The 27,775-nt window shown below is 34.7% G+C and overlaps 1 protein-coding gene across 4 annotated transcripts in view; it reads right to left on the bottom strand.

The window, feature by feature from the left end:
• Positions 1-27,775, bottom strand: part of COG6 (component of oligomeric golgi complex 6) — a 140,319-nt gene that overhangs the window by 27,346 nt on the left and 85,198 nt on the right. The window contains exon 19 of one of the 4 annotated variants that reach the window (XM_002824197.4): positions 13,779-15,461. The exons of 2 other annotated variants lie outside the window; for them this stretch is intronic. In XM_002824197.4, the coding sequence (XP_002824243.3) occupies positions 15,314-15,461 (148 nt within the window). In that variant the 3' untranslated portion in view covers positions 13,779-15,313. Of the gene's footprint in view, positions 1-13,778; positions 15,462-17,758; positions 25,251-27,775 lie in introns of those variants that run through there. One more of the 4 variants, XM_009248594.3, reaches the window with a different exon arrangement.

Below are 27,775 nucleotides of genomic sequence, written 5' to 3'. Positions count from 1 at the left end.
TACCAATATTAGGTCTACAGACCTTAAAAAAGTAAAATGATAGAACATTATGACAAAAACGTTTAGATGAAATGGACATATACCTTGCAAAATAAAATTTACCAAAACTGACACAAGAAATAGAGCAACCAAAGAGTTTTACATTTATTTAGAAAATGGGATTTTTAATTAAAAACCTTCCCACAAAGGCATCTCCAGGTTTAGTTGGCTCTACTTGAAACTCTTCTAAACATTTAAGAAAGAAGTAATAACAATCTTACATTCTTCCAGATAACAGAAAGAGAGAATATGTACCAATTTGTTTTATGAGGCCAGTATTATCCTGTTATCAAAACCTGACAAAGACCTTTAAATAAAGGAAAATTACAGGGCAATCTTTCTCATGAACAAAGATGCAAAAATCCTAAATGAAGTGTTATCATATAAAATAAAAAGATATATAAAAAGTATAGTACATTATGACCACTGGGTTTATTTCAGAAATGCAAGGCTGATGTTTGAAATTCTCCATATTAAGTAAATAAAAGGGGGGAGGCACAGATATCAATTCTCCCCAAATTGATACATAGAGTCAAAGTAATCCCAACCATATTCCCAGCAGTTGTTGAAGAAATATAAGTGGATTCTCTATTATTTTTCTGTATTGATCTCTAAATAGACACAGAAAAAAAACTGATAAAATTCAATACTTATTTGTTATTTAAAATAATCATGACATACCAGGAACAGAAAGGAACTTTCTTAATTTGATAAAGCTTATTTACAAAATACCTATCTAACAAACAATTGAAAGCTTCCTCTCCTTCCCCACATTTTGGGAAAAGACAAGGGTGACCACAATTACCATTTCTATTCAACTTCGTAACATTGTAAATGGTTAAACATTATGTAGTACCACACAGCAAGAAACGGATAAAAAGGTAGAAAGAAAACTGTCACTAATTATAGATTGTGTGCTTGTCAATTTAGAAAATACAAAATAATACACAAATAACGTTTACAATTAATAAGTAAATTTAGCAAGGTCACTACTAAATATACAAAAACATACAAAACTAAATCCAGTGATTTATACAGAAAGGGAAAATAATATGATCAACTTAGGCTTATTTTGGGAATGCAAGAGTGATTTAATGCCAGGAAAATTATAAATATAATTTATCACGTTAACAAATAAAGGAGAAAAGCCAAATGATCATCTCAATAGATTCCGAAAGTCATTTAATAAGATTCAACGTCCATTCATAATTAATAACAGCATGTAAGAATACAAAATAACTTCCTCTCTGATAAAGATTATCTGCTGAAAACTTACAGCAAGTATAATTCTTTATGGTGAGATACTGAAATCTGAATTAAGAAAAGTAACCATTATCATTGCTATTAGTTAACATTCTGCTGGAGGTTCTAGCCAGCATAAAAGAAAACAAAAATAAAGGGTACATAGGCTTCAAAGAAAAAAAAAGCAAAATTCTTATTTTGTCTCAAATAGATCTATATAGAGAAAACTCAAAGAAAAATCACTGAAAATAATATTACGAAGGTGCCTGGATCTATTATAATCAACATATAAAATCAATTCCACTTATTTTTTAATTGTACATATTTATGGGGTACAGTGTGATATTTTGATACATGTATCCATGTGTAATGATCTAACAGGGTAATCAGCATATCCATCACCTCAAATGTTTATCATTTCTGTAAGAGACATTCAAAATCTTCTCTTCTAGCTATTTGAAAATATACAATAGATTGTTGTTAATTATAGTCACCCTACAGTGCTATAGAACACTAGAACTTATTTCTACTATTTAGCTGTACTTTTGTATCCATTAACCAACCTCTGACTATCCCCACTCCCATCTCCTTACATGTCCCTGCCTCTAGTATCAATTATTCTACTTTCTACTTCTATGAGATCAATGTTTTTATCTTCCACCTGAGTGAGAACATGCAGTATTTTTATTTCTGTGCCTGGCTTATTTCACTAAACATACAATGTCCTCCAAGCTTATCCGTGTTGGCACAAATGAGATAATTTTGTTATTTTTTATGGCTAAATAGTATTCCACTGTGTATATATGCCACATTTTCTTTATCTACTCATCTGTTAAAGGACACAAGTTGACTCCTTATCTTGGCTATTGTGACTAGTGCTACAATAAACATGGGAGTAAAAATAAAATATCTCTTCAACATATCCATAATTTCCTTTAGATATATACCAAGTATTGAGATTGCTGGATCATATGGTAGTTCTATTTTTAGTTTTTAGAGGAATCTCTATACTGTTTTCCATAGTGGCTGGACTAATTTACAACAGCATATGCATTCTCATTTCTGTGCATTCTTGTCAACATTTGTTATTTTTTCTCTTTTTGATAATAGCCAAAATGAGATAATATCTCATTGTGGTATTGGTTTGCATTTCCCTGATGATTAGTGGTGTTCAGCATTTTTTTTTTCATATACCTGTTGGCCACTTGTGTCTGGTTTTCAGAGATGTTTATTTGGCTCTTTTGCCCATTTTTAAAATTGGATATTTTTGTTGTTGCTGCTCAGTTGTTTGAGGTCCTTGTATGTTCTTAATATTAATCCTTTGTCAGATGAATAGTTTGCAAATATCTTCTGAAGGTTGTCTCTTCACTCTATAGCTTATTTCTTTTACTGTGCTGAATCTTTTTAGTTTGATATAATCCTATTTGTCCATTTTTGCTTTTGTTGCCTATGCTTTTGAGGTTTTCTCCATAAAATCTTCACCCAGGCCAGGGTACTGAAGTGTTGCCCATGTTTTCTTCTAGTAGTTTCATACTTTCAGGTCTTACATTTAAGTCTTTTATCCATTAGGGGTCTAGTTTCACTTTCTGCATATGAATATCAGTTTGCAACTGCTGTACATAGAAGTCAATTCCATTTCTATATACAGCAACAAATAAGTTTAAGTGTAACTTAAGAATAGATATCATTTACACTCTTAACAAGAACTGTAAGTTTCTAAGGACTAAACACCAAAGTTTTCTTAGATATATATGAAGAAAATTACAGTGTTTTTGAAGGACATTAAAACTACCCTAATAAGGAAATTTTGACATGCTGTGATTTGGATTAATCTTATAAAGATATCAATTCTCCTCAAATTGATACATAGAGTTGAAGTAATTCCAACCATATTCCCAATAGCTGTTGAAGAAATATAAGTGGATTCTCTATTATACTGACAAATTTACATTGCTATTTGTGGAACGGCAGAAAGCCAAGAATGGCTAAGGCACTCTAGATGAAGAAAAGAAAATGAAGCACTGTGCCATATATTCAGACTTTCTATAAAGTTATAATAATGACATTCGTTGTTGGTGCAGGAATGAATAAACCTATAAAAAGAGTGCAGTAAAAATACATAATTTATTCACATATGGGAATTTGATGTATGACAGAGATGGTACTAGCCTTCCCCCACCATTATCACACACAGAAAGAAGGAAGCAATACTAATTCTGCACCATTCCCCAAAGACCTGAGGTTACAAAGAGCAACACCAGAGCTAATGATTTACCACTTGCAGAGAGTCTTTTGGTAAATCATAGTAGTGTGTTTGCACATTTTTTGGTTAATGCAAATTCTATTATGGTTTGTTATTATATGATTCATTATATTAACCTATTAATACTCAGCTCAGTGGGGAAATTATTTTCTTTTTTGTAAGATTTAGAATAAAGGCAGGGTACATTGAGATGTTCTTTCTGTTTTTGTGGTTTGTTTTCTTTTTTAGCAGCACCTTTTTGGCTTTATAATGCTTGGCTTGCTTATATCTTTGTCTGTAAAAGAATCTAATAGTTTAAAGCAAGAAAAATTCCTAGTCTGCAATTAAATATGTATGGTAACTATGTGGAATACTAATCAAATCTTTGGTGTCCTTTCTAAGGTAAATTCATTTTTCTACCTCAGTTCAATCTTCATTATCATTTTACATTCCACTGGAGGCCCAGCTAGCACGACAGTGGCCAGCTCTTGCCTGAATCCCGAAAATTAGACTTATATAAATGATACCCCCAGAAAGACTCAGGGCAATCTCAAAACAGGAGACCCAACTTTTGATGCTGGCTTGCATTCTTGCTTCTTGTCATTTTGCTTTTAGTAGGCTAAAGCTAATACTTCTCCAGTCGAATTTCAGATGTTGACATTGATGGAAACAAAGAACATATTTAAGTAAATTAATTTCCTGGTAGTAAAGTTATAAACTTTGAAATCCTAGACTGGCTTAAACTTTCACTGTTAAATTCACAATAATGTAACACTTTGCCAAAAGATGCTATATACCCTCAAAGCAAGCAAGTATAACATATTAATACTTGTGGCCTTATCAACAATTTCCCCAATTCAGCTAATTTTTGTAAGCTTAGTACCATTTATTTTTACTTATTAAATTGTCAGTGCTAAGAAAGTTTTACTTTTTAACATTCACTGGCATTAAGGGTAGTTAGATTTGATAGACTAATATGCTGTTATTAATCTAATTATTAATGTTACATTCATTTCTCAGCTAGTTTATAGAAATTTCATATTTGGACCTGCAAAAATACATAATTATATTATCTATCTTCCAAAGCACATTCTCTCAGAGGTGAAGTAAGTATGCAATTTCAAGATGATAGGTAATTGTGCTTAATATAATTATAGCCCCAAAGTAACCATATGTAGGCCTATCTATTTATAATATTATTCTAAACCGCATATTTAACTAAATTAGGAAAGATTAACTGACCTGCAAGTATTCAATATTATTATATGACTCTGCATTTTACTTATATATTTATTTTAAAGTCCATAGTGTATTAAAAAACTGGTAAATATTCCAAGACTGGACAATTATATATCAGTACTATCTCCAGGTTCAAGGAAAATATTCCTCAATTTTTGGTTTTCAAAAGAGGCCATCAGATCACAAAACCACAAAAGATCACAATTAAGACATGAGAACAGGCCTGTTTTAATTCCATTATATTTGCAATTTACTTTAAGAAAAAATTCATATAACATAAAATTTACCATTTTAAAAAGAGCACAATCCAGTGGCTTTTAGTATATTCAATGCTGTGCAATCATCATCACTGTGTAATTCCAGGACATTTCTATCACTCCAAAAAGTACCTGTTAGCTGTCTCTTCCTTATCAGTTCCTCTCCCTATCCCCTGGAAACTGCTAATCTACTTATATGTCTCTGTGGATTTGCCTATTCTGGAGATTTTATTAAAATGGAATCAAATTATATATAGCCTTTTGTGCTTGGCTTCTAATTAGAATAATGTTTCCAAGATTCATCCATGTCGTAGCATGTTTCAGTAGTCCATTCCTTTTTATAAATGAATAATATTTCATTGTATGGATATATCACATTTTGTTTATCCATTCATTAGCTGATGGATATTTCAGTTGTTTCTAATTTTCAGTTATTATAAATGCTGCCATGAATATTCATGTAAAAGTCTTGGTAGACATAAATTTTCAATTATCTTGGGTAAAAGCCTAGGCATAGAATTGCTAGGTCATATCATAACTCTTTTGAGGAACTTTTTGTTAAACTGTTTTCCACATCAGCTGTACCACTTTATATCCCCACCAGCAACATATGGGAGTTCCAATTTCTCCACATCATACCAGCTTCTAAAATTACTAACATTATAGCCACCTTAGTATGTGCAAAGTAGAATCTCATTGTGATTCTGACTTGCATTTCCCTAATGACTAATGATGTTGATCATTTTTTCATGTTAGGGTTAAGGTTAGCTATCTGTGTATCTTCTTTACCTATTCAAATACTTGGCACACTTTAAAATTTAGTTGTCTTTTGTTTTGTTTTTCAAGGAAGAACTTGATGCCCCAAAATTATTATTATTATTATTTTGTAGAGATGTTTCTCAGGCTGCTCTTGAATTCCTGGCCTCCAGCAATCTTCTCACCTAGTGCTGGGATCACAGGCATGAGCCACCGCGTCCAGCTCGTCTTTTTTTTTTTTTTTTTTTTTTTGAGAAGGCGTCTCGCTCTGTTGCCAGGCCGAAGTGCAGTGGCACAATCTCGACTCAACGAAACCTCCACCTCCTGGGTTCAAGTGATTCTCCTGCCTCAGCCTCCCGAGTAGCTGGGACTACAGGCGCCCGCCACCACGCCCGGCTAATTTTTGTATTTTTAGTAGAGACGGGGTTTCACCATGTTGGACAGGATGGTCTCAATCCCTTGACCTCATGATCCACCTGCCTCGGCCTCCCAAAGTGCTGGGATTACAGGCGTGAGCCACTGTGCCAGCCCTCGGTTGTCTTTTTATTGTTGAATTGCAAGAGTTTATTTTGGATACACAGCCGATCCTTGAGCAATACGGGTTTGAACTGTGTGAGTCCACTTATACATGGATGTGAAACCACCAGTGAATTCACCAGGGGAGCAATTCACTGGGCTTTGTTCTTGTTGGGAGTTTTTTGATTACTGACTCCATCTTGTTGCCATAGGTCTATTCAGATTTTATATTTCTTCTTGAGTTGATTTTCGTACTTTGTGTTTTTCGTTTGTCCACTTCCACTTGTTTACATATAATTATTAATAGAATTCTGTTATCCTTATTTCTGTAAGTTCAGTAATGTCCCATTTCATACTTTAGTAATTTGAGTCTTTTTTTTTTTTATTGTTCAGTCAGCTAAAGATTAGTCAATGTTTCTATCCTTTCAAAGAATTAACTTTTGGTTTTCTTAATCTTCTATGTCATTTTTCTAGTCTCTATTTTCTTTGTCTCTGTTATAATCTTTATTATTTCCTTTTTTCTTGCATTAGGTTTAGTTTGCTCTTCTTTTAGTTTCTTAAGGTTATTGGTTAGGTTAATTTATTTCTTTCTCTTTAAGGTAGGCTATAAATTTCTCTCAGAACTATTTTTGCTGCATTTCATAAGATTTGGTATGGTGTTTCATTACAAACTTTCATCTCAGAGTATTTTCTAGTTTCCTTTGTGATTTCTTCCTTGGTCCACTGGGTTAAGAGCATCTTGTTTAATTTCCACGTTAGTATATTTAAAAAATTTCCTTTTGTTGTTAATTTACAATGTCATTGTGGTTGAAAACATACTTTGTATAATTTCAATCTTTTAAAATTTATTGAGACTTGTATTGTGGCCTAACATATGGTCTATCTTGGAGAGTGTTCCCTGTGTATTTGAGAGGAATGTGTATTCTGTTGTTGTTGGGTGGATTGTTCCACTGATGTCTGTTGGATCTAGCTGATTTAGAATAGTTACTGAGTGTTCGATTTCTTTGTTATTCTTTAAGTCTTTTGTTGATTTTTTTGTCTAGCGTCCTTTCATTTCAGCTCCAAGTACTCCATTGAGCAATCACTTAGGGCAGCTTGGCCAACAATGAATTCTCAGTTTTTGTTCATCTGGGAATGTCTTAATTTTGCCTATGTTTTCACAGTTTTGCCAGATACAGACATGTTCCCCTGCCACTGCCGCCCCCCGCCCCGCCTAGAGCTCTTCGAATATACCAGCTAATGCCTTTTGGTTTCCACAGTTTCTGATGAGAAATTAGGTATTAATCTTATGGAGGATCACTTGTACATGATGAATTACCTCTCTCTTGGTGTTTTCAAGATTCCCTCTTAGCCTTTGGCTTGTAACAGTTTGATTGTGATGTGTCCCAGTGTACATATTTTTAGTTCATCCAACTTGGAGCTCAGTGAACTTCTTGGATGTGTAATGTTGTACACCAAATTTCTAGTATCCTGACAATATTTCTTCAAATATTCTTTCAGACTCTTTCTCTTTCTCTCTGAGACTATTGTCTGTATATTGCTGATGGTGCTCCACAGGTCTCTGAGGCTATTTTCTTTCATTCATTTTTTTTTCTTCCTTTTCCTCAAACTGGAACATCTCAATTGACCCACCTTCAAGTTTTCTGAGTTTTTTCTTCTGCCTGCTCAAAATTGCTTTTATCCCCTATAATGTATTGTTTATTTTGTGTACTAATTCTCATGTCCAAATAAGTTTTTCATAATTTTTATAAAGTGTAACTTTAAATTGTAACTTTAAAAATTATAAATTTATTAAAAACTTCCTTTTTATAATTGTATCTCTTTATTATATTCTGTATTTGGTGAGACACTCTTCTCATACTTTAGTTCTTCAGACTTGGTTTCCTTAAATCCTTGAGCATATTTAAAACAGTTAAAATCTTTGTCTAATAAGTTCAGTATCTGGGCTATCTGTTGGAAATCAGACTAGATTCTCTTGCCCCACCCTGTTTGTTGTTGCTGCCTTTTATAGCTGTGATTATATTTTAGTGACTTTCATGAACTAATTCTGTAAAATCTATATTCTTTGTCATGTGTGACCACTTATGTGTCTGATTCATTAGCTTAATTGTCAACTAATGATTAGATGAAGAGTTCCTTGAATGCCTAAAACCAAAAAATTGCTCACTCTTTGCTGAAGGACTCTGTGTGTCTGTTGGGACATGTCTTGGACACTCAGCTAGGCAGCTTCTAACTTTGCCTCTGCCTTCATTCCCTGCTTGTTCAGATCCTCAAGGTCAGGCAGAGGTGAGAGATTAGGGTCTCTCTGTTCGTTCGTGAACATGCACACAGTCCTAAACGTGCACAGAGCCTTCTAGATTCCCAGAAATATGTAAGAGTTTTTCAAAGTCTTTATGAACATCTCATTCCCAACCTTTCTTCCAAAGCTTTCTGGTTAGTTTATTGGTTGCTCCAACTGTTACCCATTGCTTCATGTAGCAATGACAGGTAAATGTTTTAAATAAATTCCCCACCCCCACCCCAGTAGAGGGTGAGTTCCATAATAGGCAAGATAAATGCCGTTTTTTTTTAATTATTATTATACTTTAAGTTTTAGGGTGCATGTGCACAATGTGCAGGTTAGTTACATATGTATATATGTGCCATGCTGGTGTGCTGCACCCATTAACTCGTCATTTAGCATTAGGTATATCTCCTAATGCTATCCCTCCCCACTCCCCCCACCCCACAACAGTCGCCAGAGTGTGATGTTCCCCTTCCTGTGTCCATGTGTTCTCATTGTTCAATTCCCATCTATGAGTGAGAACATGCGGTGTTTGGTTTTTTGTCCTTGCGATAGTTTACTGAGAATGATGATTTCCAATTTCATCCATGTCCCTACAAAGGACAGGAACTCTTCACTTTTTATGGCTGCATAGTATTCCATGGTATATATGTGCCACATTTTCTTAATCCAGTCTATCATTGTTGCACATTTGGGTTGGTTCCAAGTCTTTGCTATTGTGAATAGTGCCACAATAAACATACGTGTGCATGTGTCTTTACAGAAGCATGATTTATAGTCCTTTGGGTATATACCCAGTAATGGGATGGCTGGGTCAAACGGTATTTCTAGTTCTAGATCCCTGAGGAATCACCACACTGACTTCCACAATGGTTGAACTAGTTTACAGTTCCACCAACAGAGTAAAAGTGTTCCTATTTCTCCACATCCTCTCCAGCACCTGTTGTTTCTTGACTTTTTAATGATTGCCATTCTAACTGGTGTGAGATGGTATCTCATTGTGGTTTTGATTTGCATTTCTCTGATGGCCAGTGACGATGAGCATTTTTTCATGTGTCTTTTGGCTGCATAAATGTCTTCTTTTGAGAAGAGTCTGTTCATATCCTTTGCCCACTTTTTGATGGGGTTGTTCTTTTCTTGTAAATTTGAGTTCATTGTAGATTCTGGATATTAGACCTTTGTCAGATGAATAGGTTGCAAACATTTTCTCCCATTTTGTAGGTTGCCTGTTCACTCTGATGGTAGTTTCCTTTGCTGTGCAGAAACTCTTTAGTTTAATTAGATCCCATTTGTCAATTCTGGCTTTTGTTGCCATTGCTTTTGGTGTTTTAGACATGAAGTCCTTGCCCATGCCTATGTCCTGAATGGTAATGCCTAGGTTTTCTTCTAGGGTTTTTATGGTTTTAGGTTTAAAGTTTAAGTCTTTAATCCATCTTGAATTAATTTTTGTATAAGGTGTAAGGAAGGGATCCAGTTTCAGCTTTCTACATATGGCTAGCCAGTTTTCCCAGCACCATTTATTAAATAGGGAATCCTTTCCCCATTGCTTGTTTTTCTCAGGTTTGTCAAAGATCAGATAGTTTAGATATGCGGCGTTATTTCTGAGGGCTCTGTTCTGTTCCATCGATCTATATCTCTGTTTTGGTACCAGTACCATGCTGTTTTGGTTACTGTAGCCTTGTAGTATAGTTTGAAGTCAGGTAGCGTGATGCCTCCAGCTTTGTTCTTTTGGCTTAGGATTGACTTGGCGATGCGGGCTCTTTTTTGGTTCCATATGAACTTTAAAGTAGTTTTTTCCAATTCTGTGAAGAAAGTCATTGGCAGCTTGATGGGGATGGCATTGAATCTATAAATTACCTTGGGCAGTATGGCCATTTTGACGATATTGATTCTTCCTACCCATGAGCATGGAATGTTCTTCCATTTGTTTGTATCCTCTTTTATTTCATTGAGCAGTGGTTTGTAGTTCTCCTTGAAGAGGTCCTTCACGTCCCTTGTAAGTTGGATTCCTAAGTATTTTATTCTCTTTGAAGCAATTGTGAATGGGAGTTCACTCATGATTTGGCTCTCTGTTTGTCTGTTATTGGTGTATAAGAATGCTTGTGATTTTTGTACATTGATTTTGTATCCTGAGACTTCGCTGAAGTTGCTTATCAGCTTAAGGAGATTTTGGGCTGCGACAATGGAGTTTTCTAGATATACAATCATGTTGTCTGCAAACAGGGACAATTTGACTTCCTCTTTTCCTCATTGAATACCCTTTATTTCCTTCTCCTGCCTAATTGCCCTGGCCAGAACTTCCAACACTATGTGGAATAGGAGTGGTGAGAGAGGGCATCCCTGTCTTGTGCCGGTTTTCAAAGGGAATGCTTCCAGTTTTTGCCCATTCAGTATGATACTGGCTGTGGGTTTGTCACATGGGTTTTCCTGGGAGCTATCAGACAGATCAAATAAGGACAATCTGCAAATAAGGTCCATTCTGCTCTTTCTCATACCATGAATGTGGCATGTTCTTTTTAAGACTACTGCTGAACTAGGGAGCAAGGTATGGAACTGGCATAAGTTAAAGCACCAAAATGCTTGCTGTTATTACTAACATTTGGCTTTTTTTTTTCTTTTTTTAAGTAACTCAGGTTACTGTGATTTTTTGATTAGTTTCTAGAGTCCTGAAAAAGTTGACTTTGATCATTTTTTGAGGCCAGTTTTATTGCTACCTTTATGAAGGGACAAAATTTTAAAATTCCTTAATCCACCGTTTTTGCTCTCACCACACTATTACATAATTTTACATCTTAACCAAATAGTTAATATAACCCAATCATTATGATAATCTCAGACTGAAGAATGTACAGTTGTGGTTTGAAACTTTGTTTTCTGTGCTCTCAACCTCTTATACCAAGGACATCTGGCTGAATTATAAAGGATGTTATTAGTTCATTTTTAATTCTTGCCAACATGCACAAGCACTCTACCAAATTTCATGATGTTTATTTACAATACATGTAACTGTCTCTGTGCAAGACAGGGAATTCCTCAATGGGAAACACATAATTTGGTTATATTTTAAACGCTTATCACAAAGCCTACTACCTAGTATGTACTTAAGAAATGCGTTTAATAATAAGACTAATGAAAAAAAATAGCTCCCATATATTGAGTTCTAACTTTAGCCCAGGCCCTATGCCAAGCAAATTTCTAAACTATTTTTTAAAATTGTAAAATATATGAACAAAAGTTTATGTAACATATATGAAAAATTTTAAAGAATATTTAACAATACTAACAACCTAGCATAAGAATAAAACATTATCAGTAACTTCAACACATCCTGTGTTTCCCTCTCCATAATCTTAAATTGTATTAATCATTTCCTATATTTTCCTTATACCTTTACCACATGTATATCTATGTATATTTTTTATACTTTATTAAACATTCTATAAAATGAGTATTATATTATTCTGATTTCTTTCTCAACACTATGTACTTGAAAACCATTCATTTTCTCACTGCTGTACTCCGTCATATGGATATATCTAAAGACATTTAAGCTAACATTATTCTGGATAGAATAGGTTGAAGTAACAAATCCCTAAAGGAAGGATTAAAAACAAAAGTATCCAGGATCAAGCCCTAGAGTATGCCAACTTTTAGAAATCATATAGAGGCAAAAGAGCCAGGGAAGAAGGTCAAAAGGGGGTTGGGCTAATGAAATGGGAGGAAAATTAGGAGAAAGTGGTGCTATGGAAGACTGGAAAGGATAGAATTTCAAACAGAAATGTGTAGAATGACACTGAGAGTTCAACAAATAGAGATACAGAAGAATCTGCTAGATCTGACAACATATAGCACTGATGAAAAGCTAATCAGGTTAGTTTCAGTGTAGTAGTGAGAGAATGAAACTATATTGGGATACTTTAAAGACAGAATGAGAAATAAGGAAGTAGATGACAGCATGTCTAAAACAGGAAAGGAAGCAGAGCAATGGAGGTGTTAGGATCTGAGTAGAGAGTTTTTAAAAATATTATGAACATTACAACATTATTTATGACATTGAGAATAATCCTACAGAGAGGCCAGTTGTTGCTGAAGCAAAAGGAAGGGATAACCCAAAGAGAGAAGGATCTAATAAGAAGATGAGAGATGCGAGCCAGAGCATAATGGAGGGAATATCCTGTCACAGAAAGAGAGATAACATCTCAAGTGCAAAACGAGGAAGGAGAGGAGATGGGTGTGATGTTTGAGAATAGGAAAATGAGGAAGATTAATCTAATAGTTTCTATTCTTGGTGAATTATGAAGGATATTAACTGACAATGTGGGTGAAAAAGTCCTCTGGAAACATGGAAAGTTAAGAGTAGAATTACAAAGCAATACTGAATGTCTGTCTTAGTTCATTTAGACTGCTATACCAAAATACCATAAACTAGGTGGCTTATAAAAACAACAGACATTTATTTCTCCCAGTTCTGGAGGCTGTGAAGCCCCAAATCAAGGCACCAAAAGATTTGGTGTCTAGTGAGGGCCCGCTTCTTCATTGATGGCTGTCTTCTCACTGTAACGTTACATGGTAGAAGGGACAGGGATCTCTTGAGCCTCTTGAATAAGGGTACTAATTCCATTAATGAGGACTTCATCCTGACAACCTAATCACCTCTCAAAGGACCCACCTCCTAATACCATCCCCTGAGGGGTGAGGATTTCAACATGAATTTGGGGAAACATAAACATTCCAACTACAGCAGTGCCCATTTGAACACTGTAATCATGAATTTCGAGTAAAGTCAATTAGTCCATTTGTGTCACCTTTTTCCTCAGGTAATATCCACCTGCTCAAATGAAGGCACAGAGAAAGAAATGGAAAAGTTCAACCACATAAGGGTTTTGCCATTCAAACACCTTTCCTCTCTGAAAGAAGGGCAGACATGGCTTTTTCAGGTTATACTTATGCCAAATGAAAATAGTTCAAAATGCAAACTATGGAGTAATAGCAAATTTAGGTGTTATATTAATGGATTATTACTTACAATGTTTTATTTTGCCTTAGCTCTCAAGATCATATATACCACATTTTGCCTGTGAGTATTTTACTGATTACCTCAGTTTTGCCCTATGTTGTATTTCCTTTTCCATTAGTGCATTTTCTAAAAACACATCAATAGGATATATATCTACAGGACAGCTGCAATAATTGCTGCTCTAGAAATATTTTAATATTTTATTTGAAAAAATCAGGTAAAAAGCACAATAAATTTTCCCTATAAGACAAAGGAATTCACTCATAGCAAGGTATCAATCTTCTTTCACTGTAGAAATAAATTATATAAAATTTAAGCTCTTGATTTATACTTTATTTTCTGTCTTTTATATATAACACATACTAATCGAAGGGAAAAAACTAAAAATACAGATTTATACCCAAATGGATAATGATTATATAATCATTCTTACTCCAAAAAGAATTGTATTAGGTATAAACATTATAAACTTCAGATAAATAGGTCATATTCTATAAATACTAATTTGTTATATACAACACATAATCTTCTACAAATACTAGTTTTATGTTATTACTTTTCAAAATATTTCAAACTAGTTATTTTTTCCTTGTGCTTCAATTTTCTCATTTGTAATTTAGGGACTTACCCATTTTTATAGATTTACTAGAAATTAAGTTTTTTTTGCTGACAAGAATGTCAAATCAGGCACACTGGGATTTATTCCTTTAAAAATACAGTCATTTTGAATCTTCCTAATAGGTAATGGTCTAAAGTCAGAGTCCAGTTACAACATGGAGATAAGACACACTGCCAATTGGCAACTCCTCCTCTGGCAGTTTCTTTCTCCACTGTTTGAGCAGATCATTGTTTCTTTGGTTTGAACACCAGATAAAATGTGTAGTTGGTTGGATTTAGGACCCATATTGTATGACAAATACCCATCTTTAAACACCAGACTTAGACACAGCTCAGGCTATCTACATGCTTGGAGCTCATTGGAAAGGCTGAGCTCTACCTTGAGTTCCATCGAAGGCTCCCACAGAGTGGAATCCACCCTGTTTAAATCACTTTTCTCTCTCCTTTTTTTCTAATTATTGCTGAGTGTATATTTAAAATTGCATAAAAATGTACACAGTCAAATATATACAGTATGATAAAGTAGAACAGAAAGGAGATTCACTGCCATATACAACAGGAGCATAATTCACTGTTATTTTTCTCTCTTTTAACAACTCTTTAAGGGCAGCTATTTTGGGGACAGAGACATAGGCTAGGTTCAGAAAAGCTACTAAGTATGCCTACTTATATTAATAAGAAAGCAAATGAATCTTTAGGTAAGGAGACATTTATTAGGTCATATCCTTTTACTAATTCTTAAATTTAGACAAATTTTTTATATGCTGTTAATTTAGAACTAGTCTTGCAAAAAAAATTCTTCAAACCTTTCATACTACTTTATGCTTCCTGAATACAGTGAAAACTGCAGAGCTGGAGAGATGGCTAGCAAAAAAATAGATCATCTCATTTAGAGTAGATACACAGCAATACTAGCTCAGGTCAACATGTTACTCACTTCCCTGTTACTGAGACCAAAAAAAAAAAAAATTATCGGGACTTACAATCTTATGATACAAAGAAAATTGTAACTATCAAATTATAAAGTAAAAATTCAAAGAATAAAAAATAACCTTCAGTGTTTTAGGGAGGTCATATTTTGCTAACACAATGAAATAAGATAATCAGGAAAGAAGCGTCTGCACTTGCTGCGGCGATCGGTGAAGAATGTTCTCTGGATCTTTGTATTCATTGATTGGATTCATCACAGCTGCATACACTTCACCATAGGCTCTGCAGACTAATTCTGTAGATTGTTTTACGATCTGCTCTCTATTGATAAGCAAACAAAATGTAAACACATCATTTGAAAAAAATATATTTACTAAGAATTGTAAGACAGTTTGACACTTCATTCAATACATTTCATTTTCATTATCATCACACATACACTATTTAAGAATCACTATATGGCTACACAGTTAATCCTGATTTTGGGATAAAATATAATTTTGTATTTATTATTTATTAAATCTTTCTCCATTACTATATAGGTTGCAGAGGGCATGGACTGTGTTTTGTTCCTGATATATATTGGACTGCTATATATTTGTGCCTGATATACAGGACTGCTAAATAAGAAACAAAAACTGTGACCCAATGTCAATGTATTTATTTTGCAAAAGTGGTAACGCATTAAAGAAAGATGCTTACAATTGTTCCAATTTATCAACACTTTTATCTCTCAGAAAACTTAAAGTAAACTGCTCTTTCACCTTATAGCTTTTACACTAACAACCACATCCCCTAGCTTTCTCTTCATCTCTCTATATCACCCCAAGCTAAAATGTGACACTTGCTTGCAGCAAATCACAGCTTTCTCACAAATATACATTTCTACAAAAACCCATAAAGAATGAGTCCTGCAAATGTTTACAAAATTATCCAGCTAGAAAAAACAGTATTGGTTCATTAAATGTGCAACAACTCTCTGCATAGTTCCATGACATTAACTTCCTGTCATCCCCAGCTACTCATACTATTCATGTATCACCATGAGAAGATGGTACCAATGGTACTCATGGTTCTCATGGTACTCATGGTACTAGCCATGAGAATACTGGTACTAATTTTCTAATTTTTACAAAAACTAAAAAAAAAATGTGTGTTTAAAGGTTTGCTTTGCTTCCAAACCTCCTTTTCTTGTAGTTTCCTACTTCTGTTAATGGCATAACAATGTTGTATCACTTCAGCTCAGGTTCTAAAATGACCTCTTGCCTGGAGTACACACAATCTCCTATCTATTCTTCCCTCTTTCAGTCTCTTCAATATTCAATCCATCCTAGGCACTATTGTTAGATTAATCTTGCTGAGGCATACTTTCTATCACATCTCTCTCTTACCTGGGGCTTTCAAAGAGCTTCAATGGCCTCTTTTGGTTTCAGAGAAGCCCAAATTCCTTCTACCATTCAAAAATTATCTAAAACTTTCCCTATCACTACTCTAATTCCAGTGCAACCCTTGACTGTTCTCTGGGCTCTGGTTTGCTGATCTCAGTTCCTTTGCTCCTACTTCATTTTCCTAGAATGCCTCTTTTCACCACTTTTAAATGCTGTTAATGTTCAGCAAAAATGTTCTCTCTTATCCATGAAGTCTTGTCTGATCTTTAGAGCTAGAAATAATTACTTCCTTTGTGGAATGTCCATGGCACTTCTTCTTTTCCTTTCATATAGCTTTTACCACTCCTAACTTACAATAAAGCTTCTACATTTTCTTGATGTTCAGATCCCAACAGCTTTGTATGAGGAAGGGGTTAGTTCTGCATCAAATGGACATGACTGCAATATAACCCAATTTCCAAAATGTACTTTAAAAATTGTTTAGAATTACAGAAATACATGTTGTTCATGTCTTATCTGCCCTACAAAATTTCAACTAACTTGACACTGTTTATGTTCACATGTCCCTTAAAACCCAGTATATTTTGAATATGATGGATGCTCAATAAATACATGTTCACTGAATGCTTGATGGAGAAAAATAACTTTTTCCTTATTTACAGAGTCCTGTTCTGGGCTCTTGAGCCACCAGTTTTCCATAAATGCTGAATCAGTGGTTATTTCAGGAAAACTGTTTCTTCACATAGTCAAGAGTACATGATTGTGACTAGCTAGATTAACGTAATAGTTATAGCAGTAATAGTAATATTGTGTTAAGTTGTCACACAGGTCAATGTCATGAAGTCACCATCAACAGAACACATTTTTTGTTTTTCTAGGAATTATGTTCTTTTTTGATAATAATGGATAGAATAATACATTTTTAAGACTATCTGTGGAAATATATGCATCTGTGGTCTAGAAAAGAAAACAGTTGGACGGAATAAGGAAAGAAGTCCACTTAAGATCTTGGAACATCTGTACACTGTTCTAATGGGGTCCAAACTCTTGGTGAGTTGGAGTAACTTGACATTTTCCAAAAATTGCTAAAGCTTCCAAAATGACAGTGAGTAGAAGAAAGACATGCTGAGTAAATTTTCTGAGCAGAGTAGACTGGTGCTACTGGTTGTACTACCTTTCTATTGAAAGGAAAGGGATGATGGTAGAAACTGGTTTAGAAAACTGCTTAACTAAATGAGGCTTGGAGATTTTTTTTTTTCTTTTTTCTTTTTTTTTTTTTTTTTTTGAGACAGTCTCACTTTGTCACCCAGGCTGGAGTGTGGTGGCATGATCTTGGCTCACTGCAACGTCTGCCTCCCTGGTTCAAGTGATTCTCCTGCCTCAGCCTCCCAAGTAGCTGGGATTACAGGCATGCACCACCATGCCTGCCTGATTTTTGTATTTTTAGTAGAGACGAGGTTTCATCATGTTGACCAGGCTGGTCTCAAAATCCTGACCTCAGGTGATCTGCCCACTTCGGCCTCCCAAAGTGCTGGGATTACAGGCATGAGCCACTGTGCCCAGCCTGGAGATATTTTTTGATCTATTGATTAGTGATCTTTCCTGTAATTAAATTTGCTTGACAATGAATGTAACAAAATAATGCAAAAATTATTTTTCATTAAAAACTACTAGAAACTAGTATTTTAAAACTTTGTTAGATATAACATACATTTGATATCCACTTTTGCAACAAGTCAGATACTGGATTTTAGAAAGTGTTCTTAGTTCTTTTCTAAGCACAATAACAGATTTCTGAGAAGTGTGTAAAGCATTCATTACTTATGCCTCATACTCAAGTCTATACTCAATCTCAATACAGCATATATTTGATTGTATATAAGGAGTACACAAAAATAAGGCTATTCCTTCTCATAAAAAGTATAAAATAAGAATAATGTACAATTATAAATATTGAATATGATATTTAAAAGTTCAGAGTAACTTGTAAATGTAGTATTGTTGAAACTTCTGAAGTAGTGAAATTTAAATTTCATTTTCAAGTAACAGTGATAAAAAATTTAAAATTTACTGAAATTTAGTTGTAACTTGACACATTTGTTTCTAAGCTATATAAATTAGCTCACGAATGTCTGTAACTAACAATACAGCTGAAAATCCATTGTAAATCTGCAATAGATAAAATAAAGCAGTACCATATAAACACAGATAATTAAATAAAATCAAGCCCATTAAAACTAAACAAGTGTTTAAAATTCATTTTAAATTTTGGTGTTAGATGGTATAGTATGTCTTCAATCTGTTCCTCAGCTTAAAAAGCCACTGAGATATGGAAGGGGTTAAAAAAAGAATATGCATATGGTGGAGAAGATGAAGAAAGCAAAGCCGGTGGATAAAAAGAAATCTTCATGCATTACATGAAGGAAGGAGGAAGGAAAAAAAGCAAAGAATAAGGAACTGCTCCTCCTGGCCTGCTAACTGCCTGCTAAAGCCAACAGGATAGAAATAAAAAGAAAAGGGAGATTCTCTAAAGTGAGTCTGAGTCAAACTCAAATTATAAAGACCATGAACTATGGCTGACAGTGTGATTCCACATTTCTGAACAAATATGAGCTCATTTATCCCTACCAAAGCAACAGGTTCCTACACTCACTTTTATTAAGTATTTTCTAATCAGTTCTATACGGTACAGTAGAGATAAAATGGTATAGAGGAGTAAATTACTGTTAGAAGGCTTACATTCTAGTTGAAGCTCTGCCACTTATTATTGCGTTGAACAAGTAATTTAGCCTCTCCAAGACTGCTTTCTCCACTATAAACCAAATATTGAACTAGTTAATCTTTATAAGGTACTTTGAGCTTTTAAGCTATATTATTCCATTGAGAGTTAAGAGTATTTTAATGAGTTATTGTTTTAAAAAAACTACCTACATGAATAAATACATCACACATACATACATATACATTATTTTAGGGAACTAAGTTTCCCAAAATGTGATTTATAAAAGCATATCAGCTATCTGTATATAAATGAATGTTTCTATAGTGCTAAAACCACTATATTCTCTTGCCAGTTTAATATATTTTTATTTACAGTAATAATTACTATGTAAATTCATCCTTTATCTTAAAAAGCATATTAAGTATCTGTCTATCAATCAACTGATCTATCTATCTATATTGTCTGCCAGCCTGCCTGGTCTTAGCCCAAATTATTCACTAATTACTAATAGCACATATGAAATACACAGTCTCAAACAATAATGAATCATTATAGTAACAAATAATCAATGTCCAAAATGTAAAAGTTTCAAGGATTCTATGACTAAATCCAAAATGACCAACAAATCATCTCAGTTCAGTCATATGCTTCTGAAAGTTGGGAATGTCTTTATCAACTAAACACCCTATGTACAGGCAGTGAAAACAGTGAATTTTGTTGTTGTTGTTGTTGTTAGCAGTGCATGCTGAACACTGGTTCTAGCATGGGCATGCACTTGATTTTACTTACTATTTTGATCAATCACAGCCTAGCCCATAGCTGACAGGGAGTACTTTCAGTACTGTTTCTGTCCTCTTGCTTTTCACAACACCAAAATATATGCAAAAAGACCAGTTGAAAGGGGGAAGTAACGTTTTTTTTTTTTTTTTTAATTATACTTTAAGTTCTAGGGTACATGTGCACAACATGCAGGTTTGTTACATAGGTATACACGTGCCATGTTGGTTTGCTGCACCCCATTTACTCATCATTTACATTAGGTATCTCCTAATGCTATCCCTCCCCTACCCCCCACCCCATGACAGGCCCCGGGGTGTGATGTTCCCTGCCCTGTGTTCAAGTGTTCTCATTGTTCAGTTCCCACGTATGAGTGAGAACATGTGGTGTTTGGTTTTCTGTCCTTGGGATAGTGTGCTTAGAATGATGGTTTCCAGCTGTATCCATGTCCCTACAAAGGACATGAACTCATCCTTTTTTTATGGCTGCATAGTATTCTATGGTGTATATGTGCCACATTTTCTTAATCCAGTCGATCATTGATGGACATTTGGATTGGTTCCAAGTCTTTGCTATTGTGAATAGTGCCTCAATAAACATACGTGTGCATGTGTCTTTATAGTAGCATGATTTATAATCCTTTGGGTATATACCCAGTAATGGGATCACTGGGTCAAAAAACTAGTTCTAGATCCTTGAGGACTTGCCACACTGTCTTCCACAATGGTTGAACTAGTTTACACTCCCACCAACAGTGTAAAAGTGTTCCTATTTCTCCACACGCTCTCCAGCATCCGTTGTTTCCTGACTTTTTAATGATCACTATTCTAACTGGCGTGAGATGGTATCTCATTGTGGTTTTGATTTGCATTTCTCTGATGACCAGTGAGTGATGAGCATTTTTTCATGTGTCTGTTGGCTGCATAACTGTCTTCTTTTGAGAAGTGTCTGTTCATATCCTTTGCCCACTTTTTGATGTTTTTTTTTTTTCTTGTAAATTTGTTTAAGTTCTTTGTAGATTCTGGATATTAGCCCTTTGTCAGATGAGTAGATTGCAAAAATTTTTTCCCATTCTCTAGGTTGCCTGTTCACTCTAATGGTAGTTTCTTTTGCTGTGCAGAAGCTCTTTAGTTTAATTAGATCCCATTTTCCTACTTCGGCTTTTGTTGCCATTTCTTTTGGTGTTTTTGTCATAAAGTCCTTGCCCATGCCTATGCCCTGAATGGTATTGCCTAGGTTTTCTTCTAGGGTTTTTATGGTTTTAGGTCTAACATTTAAGTCTTTAACCCATCTTGAATTAATTTTTATATAAGGTGTAAGGAAGGGATCCAGTTTCAGCTTTCTACATTTGGCTAGCCAGTTGTCCCAGTACCATTTATTAAATAGGGAATCCTTACCCCTTGTCAGGTTTGTCAAAGATCAGATGGTTGTAGATGTGTGGTGTTATTTCTGAGGGCTCTGTTCTGTTCCATTGGTCTATATCTCTGTTTTGGTACCAGTACCATGATGTTTTGGTTACTGTAGCCTTGTAGTATAGTTTGAAGTCAGGTAGCGTGATGCCTCCAGCTTTGTTCTTTTGGCTTAGGATTGTCTTGGCAATGTGGGCTCTTTTATGGTTTCATATGAACTTTAAAGTAGTTTTTTCCAATTCTGTGAAGAAAGTCATTGGTACCTTGATGTGGATGGCATTGAATCTCCAAATTATCTTGGGCAGTATGGCCATTTTCACAATATTGATTCTTCCTATCTATGAGCATGAAATGTTCTTCCATTTGTTTGTGTCCTCTTTTATTTTGTTGAGCAGTGGTTTGTAGTTCTCCTTGAAGAGGTCCTTCACGTCCCTTGTAAAGTTGGATTCCTAGGTATTTTATTCTCTTTGAAGCAATTGTGAATGGGAGTTCACTCATGATTTGGCTTTCTGTTTGTCTGTTATTGGTGTATAGGAATGCTTGTGATTTTTGCACATTGATTTTGTATCCTGACACTCTGCTGAAGTTGCTTGTCAGTGTAAGGAGATTTTGGGCTGAGACACTGGGGTTTTCTAAATATACAATCATGTCATCTGCAAACAGGGACGATTTGACTTCCTCTTTTCCTAATTGAATATCCTTTATTTTTTTCTCTTGCCTGATCGCCCTGGCCAGAACTTCCAACACTATGTTGAATAGGAGTGGTGAGAGAGGGCATCCCTGTCTTGTGCCAGTTTTCAAAGGGAATGCTTCCAGTTTTTGCCTGTTCAGTATGATACTGGCTGTGGGTTTGTCATAAATAGCTCTTATTATTTTAAGATACGTTCCATCAATACCTAGTTTATTGAGAGTTTTTAGCATGAAGAGCTGTGGAATTTTGTTGAAGGCCCTTTCTGCATCTATTGAGATAATCATGTGGTTTTTGTCATTGGTTCTGTTTATGTGATAGGTTATGTTTATTGATTTGTGTAGGTTGAACCAGCCTTGCATCCCAGGGATGAAGCCAACTTGATCTGGGTGGGTAAGCTTTTTGATGTGCTGCTGGATTCAGTTTGCCAGTATTTGATTGAGGATTTTCCCATCGATGTTCATCAGGGATATTGGTCTAAAATTCTCTTTTTTTGTTGTGTCTCTGCCCGGCTTTGGTATCAGGATGATGCTGGCCTCATAAAATGAGTTAGGGAGGATTCCCTCTTTTTCTATTGATTGGAATAGTTTCAGAAAGGATGGTACCAGCTCCTCTTTGTACCTCTGGTAGAATTCAGCTGTGAATCCATCTGGTCCTGGACTTTTTTTGGTTGGTAGGCTATTAATTATTGCCTCAATTTCAGAGCCTGTTATTGGTCTATTCAGAGATTCAACTTCTTCTTGGTTTAGTCTTGGGAGGGTGTATGTGTCGAGGAATTTATCCATTTCTTCTAGGTTTTCTAGATTATTTGCATAGAGGTGTTCATAGTATTCTTTGATGGGTTCTCTGATGTATTTCTGTGGGATCAGTGGTGATATTCCCTTTATCATTTTTTATTGCACCTATTTGATTCTTCTCTCTTTTCTTCATTAGTCTTGCTGGCTAGCAAGACTAGCCAAATCTATCAATTTTGTTGATCTTTTCAAAAAACCAGCTCCTGGATTCATTGATTTTTTGAAGGGTTTTTTGTGTCTCTATCTCCTTCAGTTCTGCTCTGATCTTAGTTATTTCTTGCCTTCTTCTAGCTTTTCAATTTGTTTGCTCTTGCTTCTCTAGTTCTTTTAATTGTGATGTTAGGGTGTTGATTTCAGATCTTTCCTGTTTCTCTTTTGGACATTAAGTGCTATAAATTTCCCTCACACACTGCTTTAAATGTGTCCCAGAGATTCTGGTATGTTGTGTCTTTGTTCTCATTAGTTTCAGAGAACATCTTTATTTCTGCCTTCATTTCGTTATGTACCCACTAGTTATTCAGGAGCAGGTTGTTCAGTTTCCATGTAGTTGTGCAGTTTTGAGTGAGTTTCTTAATCCTGAGTTCTAGTTTGATTGCACTGTGGTCTGAGAGACAGTTTATTGTGATTTCTGTTCTTTTATATTTGCTGAGGAGTGCTTTACTTCCAACTATGTGGTCAATTTTGGAATAAGTGTGATGTGGTGCTGAGAAGAATCTATATTATGTTGATTTGGGGTGGAGAGTTCTGTAGATGTCTATTAGGTCTGCTTGCTGCAGAGCTGAGTTCACGTCCTGGATATCCTTGTGAACTTTCTGTCTCGTTGATCTGTCTAATGTTGACAGTGGGATGTTAAAGTCTCCCATTATTATTGTGTGGGAGTCTAAGTCTCTGTGGTCTCTAATGACTTGCTTTATGAATCTGGGTGCTCCTGTATTGGCTGCATGTATATTTAGGATAGTTAGCTCTTCTTGTTGAATTGATCCCTTTAGCATTATGTAATGGCCTTGTCTCTTTTGATCTTTGTTGGTTGAAAGTCTGTTTTATCAGAGACTAGGATTGCAACCCCTGCCTTTTTTTTGTTTTCCATTTGCTTGGTAGATTTTCCTCCATCCCTTTATTTTGAGCCTACGTGTGTCTCTCCATGTGAGATGGGTCTCCTGAATACAGCACACTGATGGGTCTCGTCTCTTTATCCAATTTGCCAGTCTGTGTCTTTTAATTGGGGCATTTAGCCCATTTACATTTAAGGTTAATATTGTTATGTGTGAATCTGATCCTGTCATTATGATGTTAGCTGGTTATTTTGCCCGTTAGTTGATGCAGTTTCTTCCCAGCATCAATGGTCTTTACAATTTGGCATGTTTTTGCAGTGGCTGGTACCAGTTGTTCCTTTCCATGTTTAGTGCTTCCTTCAGGAGCTCTTATAAGGCAGGCCTGGTAGTAACAAAATCTCTCAGCATTTGCTTGTCTGTAAAGGATTTTATTTCTCCTTCACTTATGAAGCTTAGTTTGGCTGGATATGAAATTCTGGGTTGAAAATTCTTTTCTTTAAGAATGTTAAATATTGGCCCCACTCTCTTCTGGCTTGTAGAGTTTCTGCTGAGAGATATGCTGTTAGTCTGATGGGCTTCCCTTTGTGGGTAACCCGACCTTTCTCTCTGGCTGCTCTTAACATTTTTTCCTTCATTTCAACCTTGGTGAATCTGACAATTATATGTCTTGGGTTGCTTTTCTCGAGGAGTATCTTGGTGGTGTTCTTTGCATTTCCTGAATTTGAATGTTGGCCTGCCTTGCTAGATTGGGGAAGTTCTCCTGGATAACATCCTGAAGAGTGTTTTCCAGCTTGGTTCCATTCTCCCTGTCACTTTCAAGTACACTAATCAAACGTAGATTTGGTCTTTTCACATAGTCCCGTATTTCCTGGAGGCTTTGTTTGTTTCTTTTTACTCTTTTTTTCTCTAAACTTCTCTTCTTGCTTTATTTCATTAATTTGATCTTCAATCACTGATACCCTTTCTTCCACTTGATCAAATCGACTATTGAAGCTTGTGGATGCATCACATAGTTCTCGTGCCATGGTTTTCAGCTCCATCAGGTCATTTAAGGTCTTCTCTACACTATTTATTCTGGTTAGCCATTCATCTTTTTTCAAGGTTTTTAGCTTCCTTGCAATGGGTTCGAACATCCTCCTTTAGCTCAGAGAAGTTTGTTATTATGTACTTTCTGAAGCCTACTTCTGTCAGCTTGTCAAAGTCATTCTCTATCCAGCTTTGTTCCGTTGCTGGCAAGGAGCTGTGATCCTCTGGAGGAGAAGAGCCTCCTAGATATATAACTAAATGGAGATATTATTCTCATTTTAAAATATGTTCAAAGAAATTCACTGTATTCTAAATAATTATTTAAAACTGAACTGAGATAAGAAATGAACTGCTTACTTCTAAAAATCAGTGAGCTTGTCATTAATCTGTACTTTAGGATTTTGGTTGCCATAACAACATGATACAACTTTCATCATTACCATAAACCCAGAATTTCCAGAAATAGATTATTTCAACATCAGGTTCTGTGATCACTAAAATTGAGTTTTATTTTAGCACCACAGTTAAGAGTGCAATCAAATGTGCCACAGGAGAAAAAAAGGCGTTAAGCCTAAAAGCCCGAGAAGAAAAGATGATAATATCCTTATGAATAACAGATTAGTTAAAATTTTGATTTTTCTTCATCACCATATAAATATAAGAAATGTCACAATGGGTCAAGACAATTTTTCATTGTCTTTCATTCTAGGTCAGCTATGTGTCTATAATGAAATTAAAGCATATTTTTTATGAGGCCAAGCTACATATTTCAGATAAGTGTCATCTATCCTCATATATGCCAGATGTCTATGAGCATTCTTTAAAAATAATAAAATAATCTCAACACAGAAAGAGCTAATAAAATACAGTATAGTCTAGTGTTGAAGAGAATAGGGTCTAGAATCAGAAATGTTGGATTCAAATCATGGCTCTACTTCTTACAAATTTTTTAACCTTGATTCAATTACTTAACCTTTCTAAACAATATCCTCTTTTAAATTCATCGAAAGAATTGAACTAAGTAATCTATTAAAGGATCACTCTGAGTGTTCAGCTTAGGCTGCAGGGCTTGGGTGGATAGTGGTGGAGAGGGCAAGAGTGAAAATGGAAAAGTTCAGAGGTTACTGTGATAAACCAGGCACAGATGATGCCACCTTGGGCCAGAGTGCTAATTGTGGAGATGTTCAGAAGTATGAGTCCTCTCTCATATACTTCTTAGATAAATATTTAATGAAACGATTCCATGAGAATTTTGATTAAAGTTGGAGTTATTTACAGATTAACCTGTTACACTAGCAAATTTTTCAGTCTATGAACAGAGTATGCCTATTTAGTCAGATCTTTTAGAATTTTCAATAAATTTTTATAAGTTTCATTATATAATTTTCCATGTATATTATCAAATTTATTCCCAGGAAACAATCCTGTGACTATTATAATAGAGTCTTTCACTTTTCGTTGTTATAATTAGATATTGTTGGTATACAGAAAAGGTATTAATTTTTGTATGTTAATTTTGAATCTGGCCAAGTAACAACTCTATTTTAGTTCTATTAGTTTGTTAATTGTTTGCCTTTTTTGTTTTTGGTACAGACATTTAAAATTAATAAGTTTTATTAATTCTTTTCAATATTTATGACTCATTTCATTACAATGTCTAGAAGCTCCAAGGTAAACAGATGTGACAGTAAGTATGCATATCTTGTTTTGAACTTTAATGAAAAGGTTTCTAATGTTTCATCATTAAGTATTATGTTTGCTGTAGATTTTCAATATTCCAACATAGTGTCATGGTACTCTTCTCTAACTGGTTTATGTAGTAAATTCAAGTAAGATTTTTCTTTGTATGCTTTGGCTATGGTGTTTCCTCTCTTGATGCAATGGAATGTTTGATTTTTTTAAATGATTTTTTATATCTTGCAGGCTTTTTACCTAAGACCTACTTAAGCATGACTTTTATCAATATAAAACATTCCCCTTTGACTTCTTATTGACTTACACCCTGAATTCAATTTTGCCTGTTAATATTGCAACTCCTTCTTTCTTTGTATGCCACTTTGTTGTAAATGGTCTCTTGTTAAGGGCATATAGGTGAACTGCTTTTTTTTTTTTTTTTTTTTAAATCTAAACTGACACTCTTGTATGTTAAAATAGGGTAACTTAAGTTATCCACATTCATTGTAAAAACTGATTTAGCTTGGAATTTATAAAGAAAAACTTGCTATGACTTTTCTAGTTCTTGCTATGAACTTTCTAGAACTAGAAACATCTAGTTTGAGTTCTTACGTTCATCTACTTAGGATTTCTTATTTCCTTTTTTGCTCATTCTTACATTAGTTTCATGAATGTTTTATCTGTACTTAAAAACAATGTGTATTTTCTATAGTTTGTGTGTAGTATTTTAAGTATTTCTATTAGGTAAAGATTGGTAGTACTTTTCAACTATGAAGCATCATGTTAATTTCCTATTTTTTTGTATCAATTACTGAGAGGAGTATGTAGAAATATCTAACTGTATTTCTTGATATAGCTATTCATCATCAATTCTGTAAGCTTATATTTCATGTTATTTGCAGCTCTGCTATTAAATGCACAGATATACTACTATATTTTCTTCATGTATTAATCCTATTGTATTAGAAAATGTCACTCTTTATCTCTGGTCTTATTATCTGTCTGTGGTCAAATTTTTCTTATAGTAATATAGCTACTCCAGCTTTATGATTAGTGCTTGCATGGTATATCTTTTGTCATCCTTTTAAACTATCTCCACCTTTAT

This window comes from Pongo abelii, chromosome 14 (assembly GCF_028885655.2).
Source record: "Pongo abelii isolate AG06213 chromosome 14, NHGRI_mPonAbe1-v2.0_pri, whole genome shotgun sequence".
Taxonomy (NCBI): domain Eukaryota; kingdom Metazoa; phylum Chordata; class Mammalia; order Primates; family Hominidae; genus Pongo; species Pongo abelii.
The sequence above is the reverse complement of the archived record's forward strand: the minus strand, read 5'-3'. Positions and strand labels throughout refer to the sequence as shown.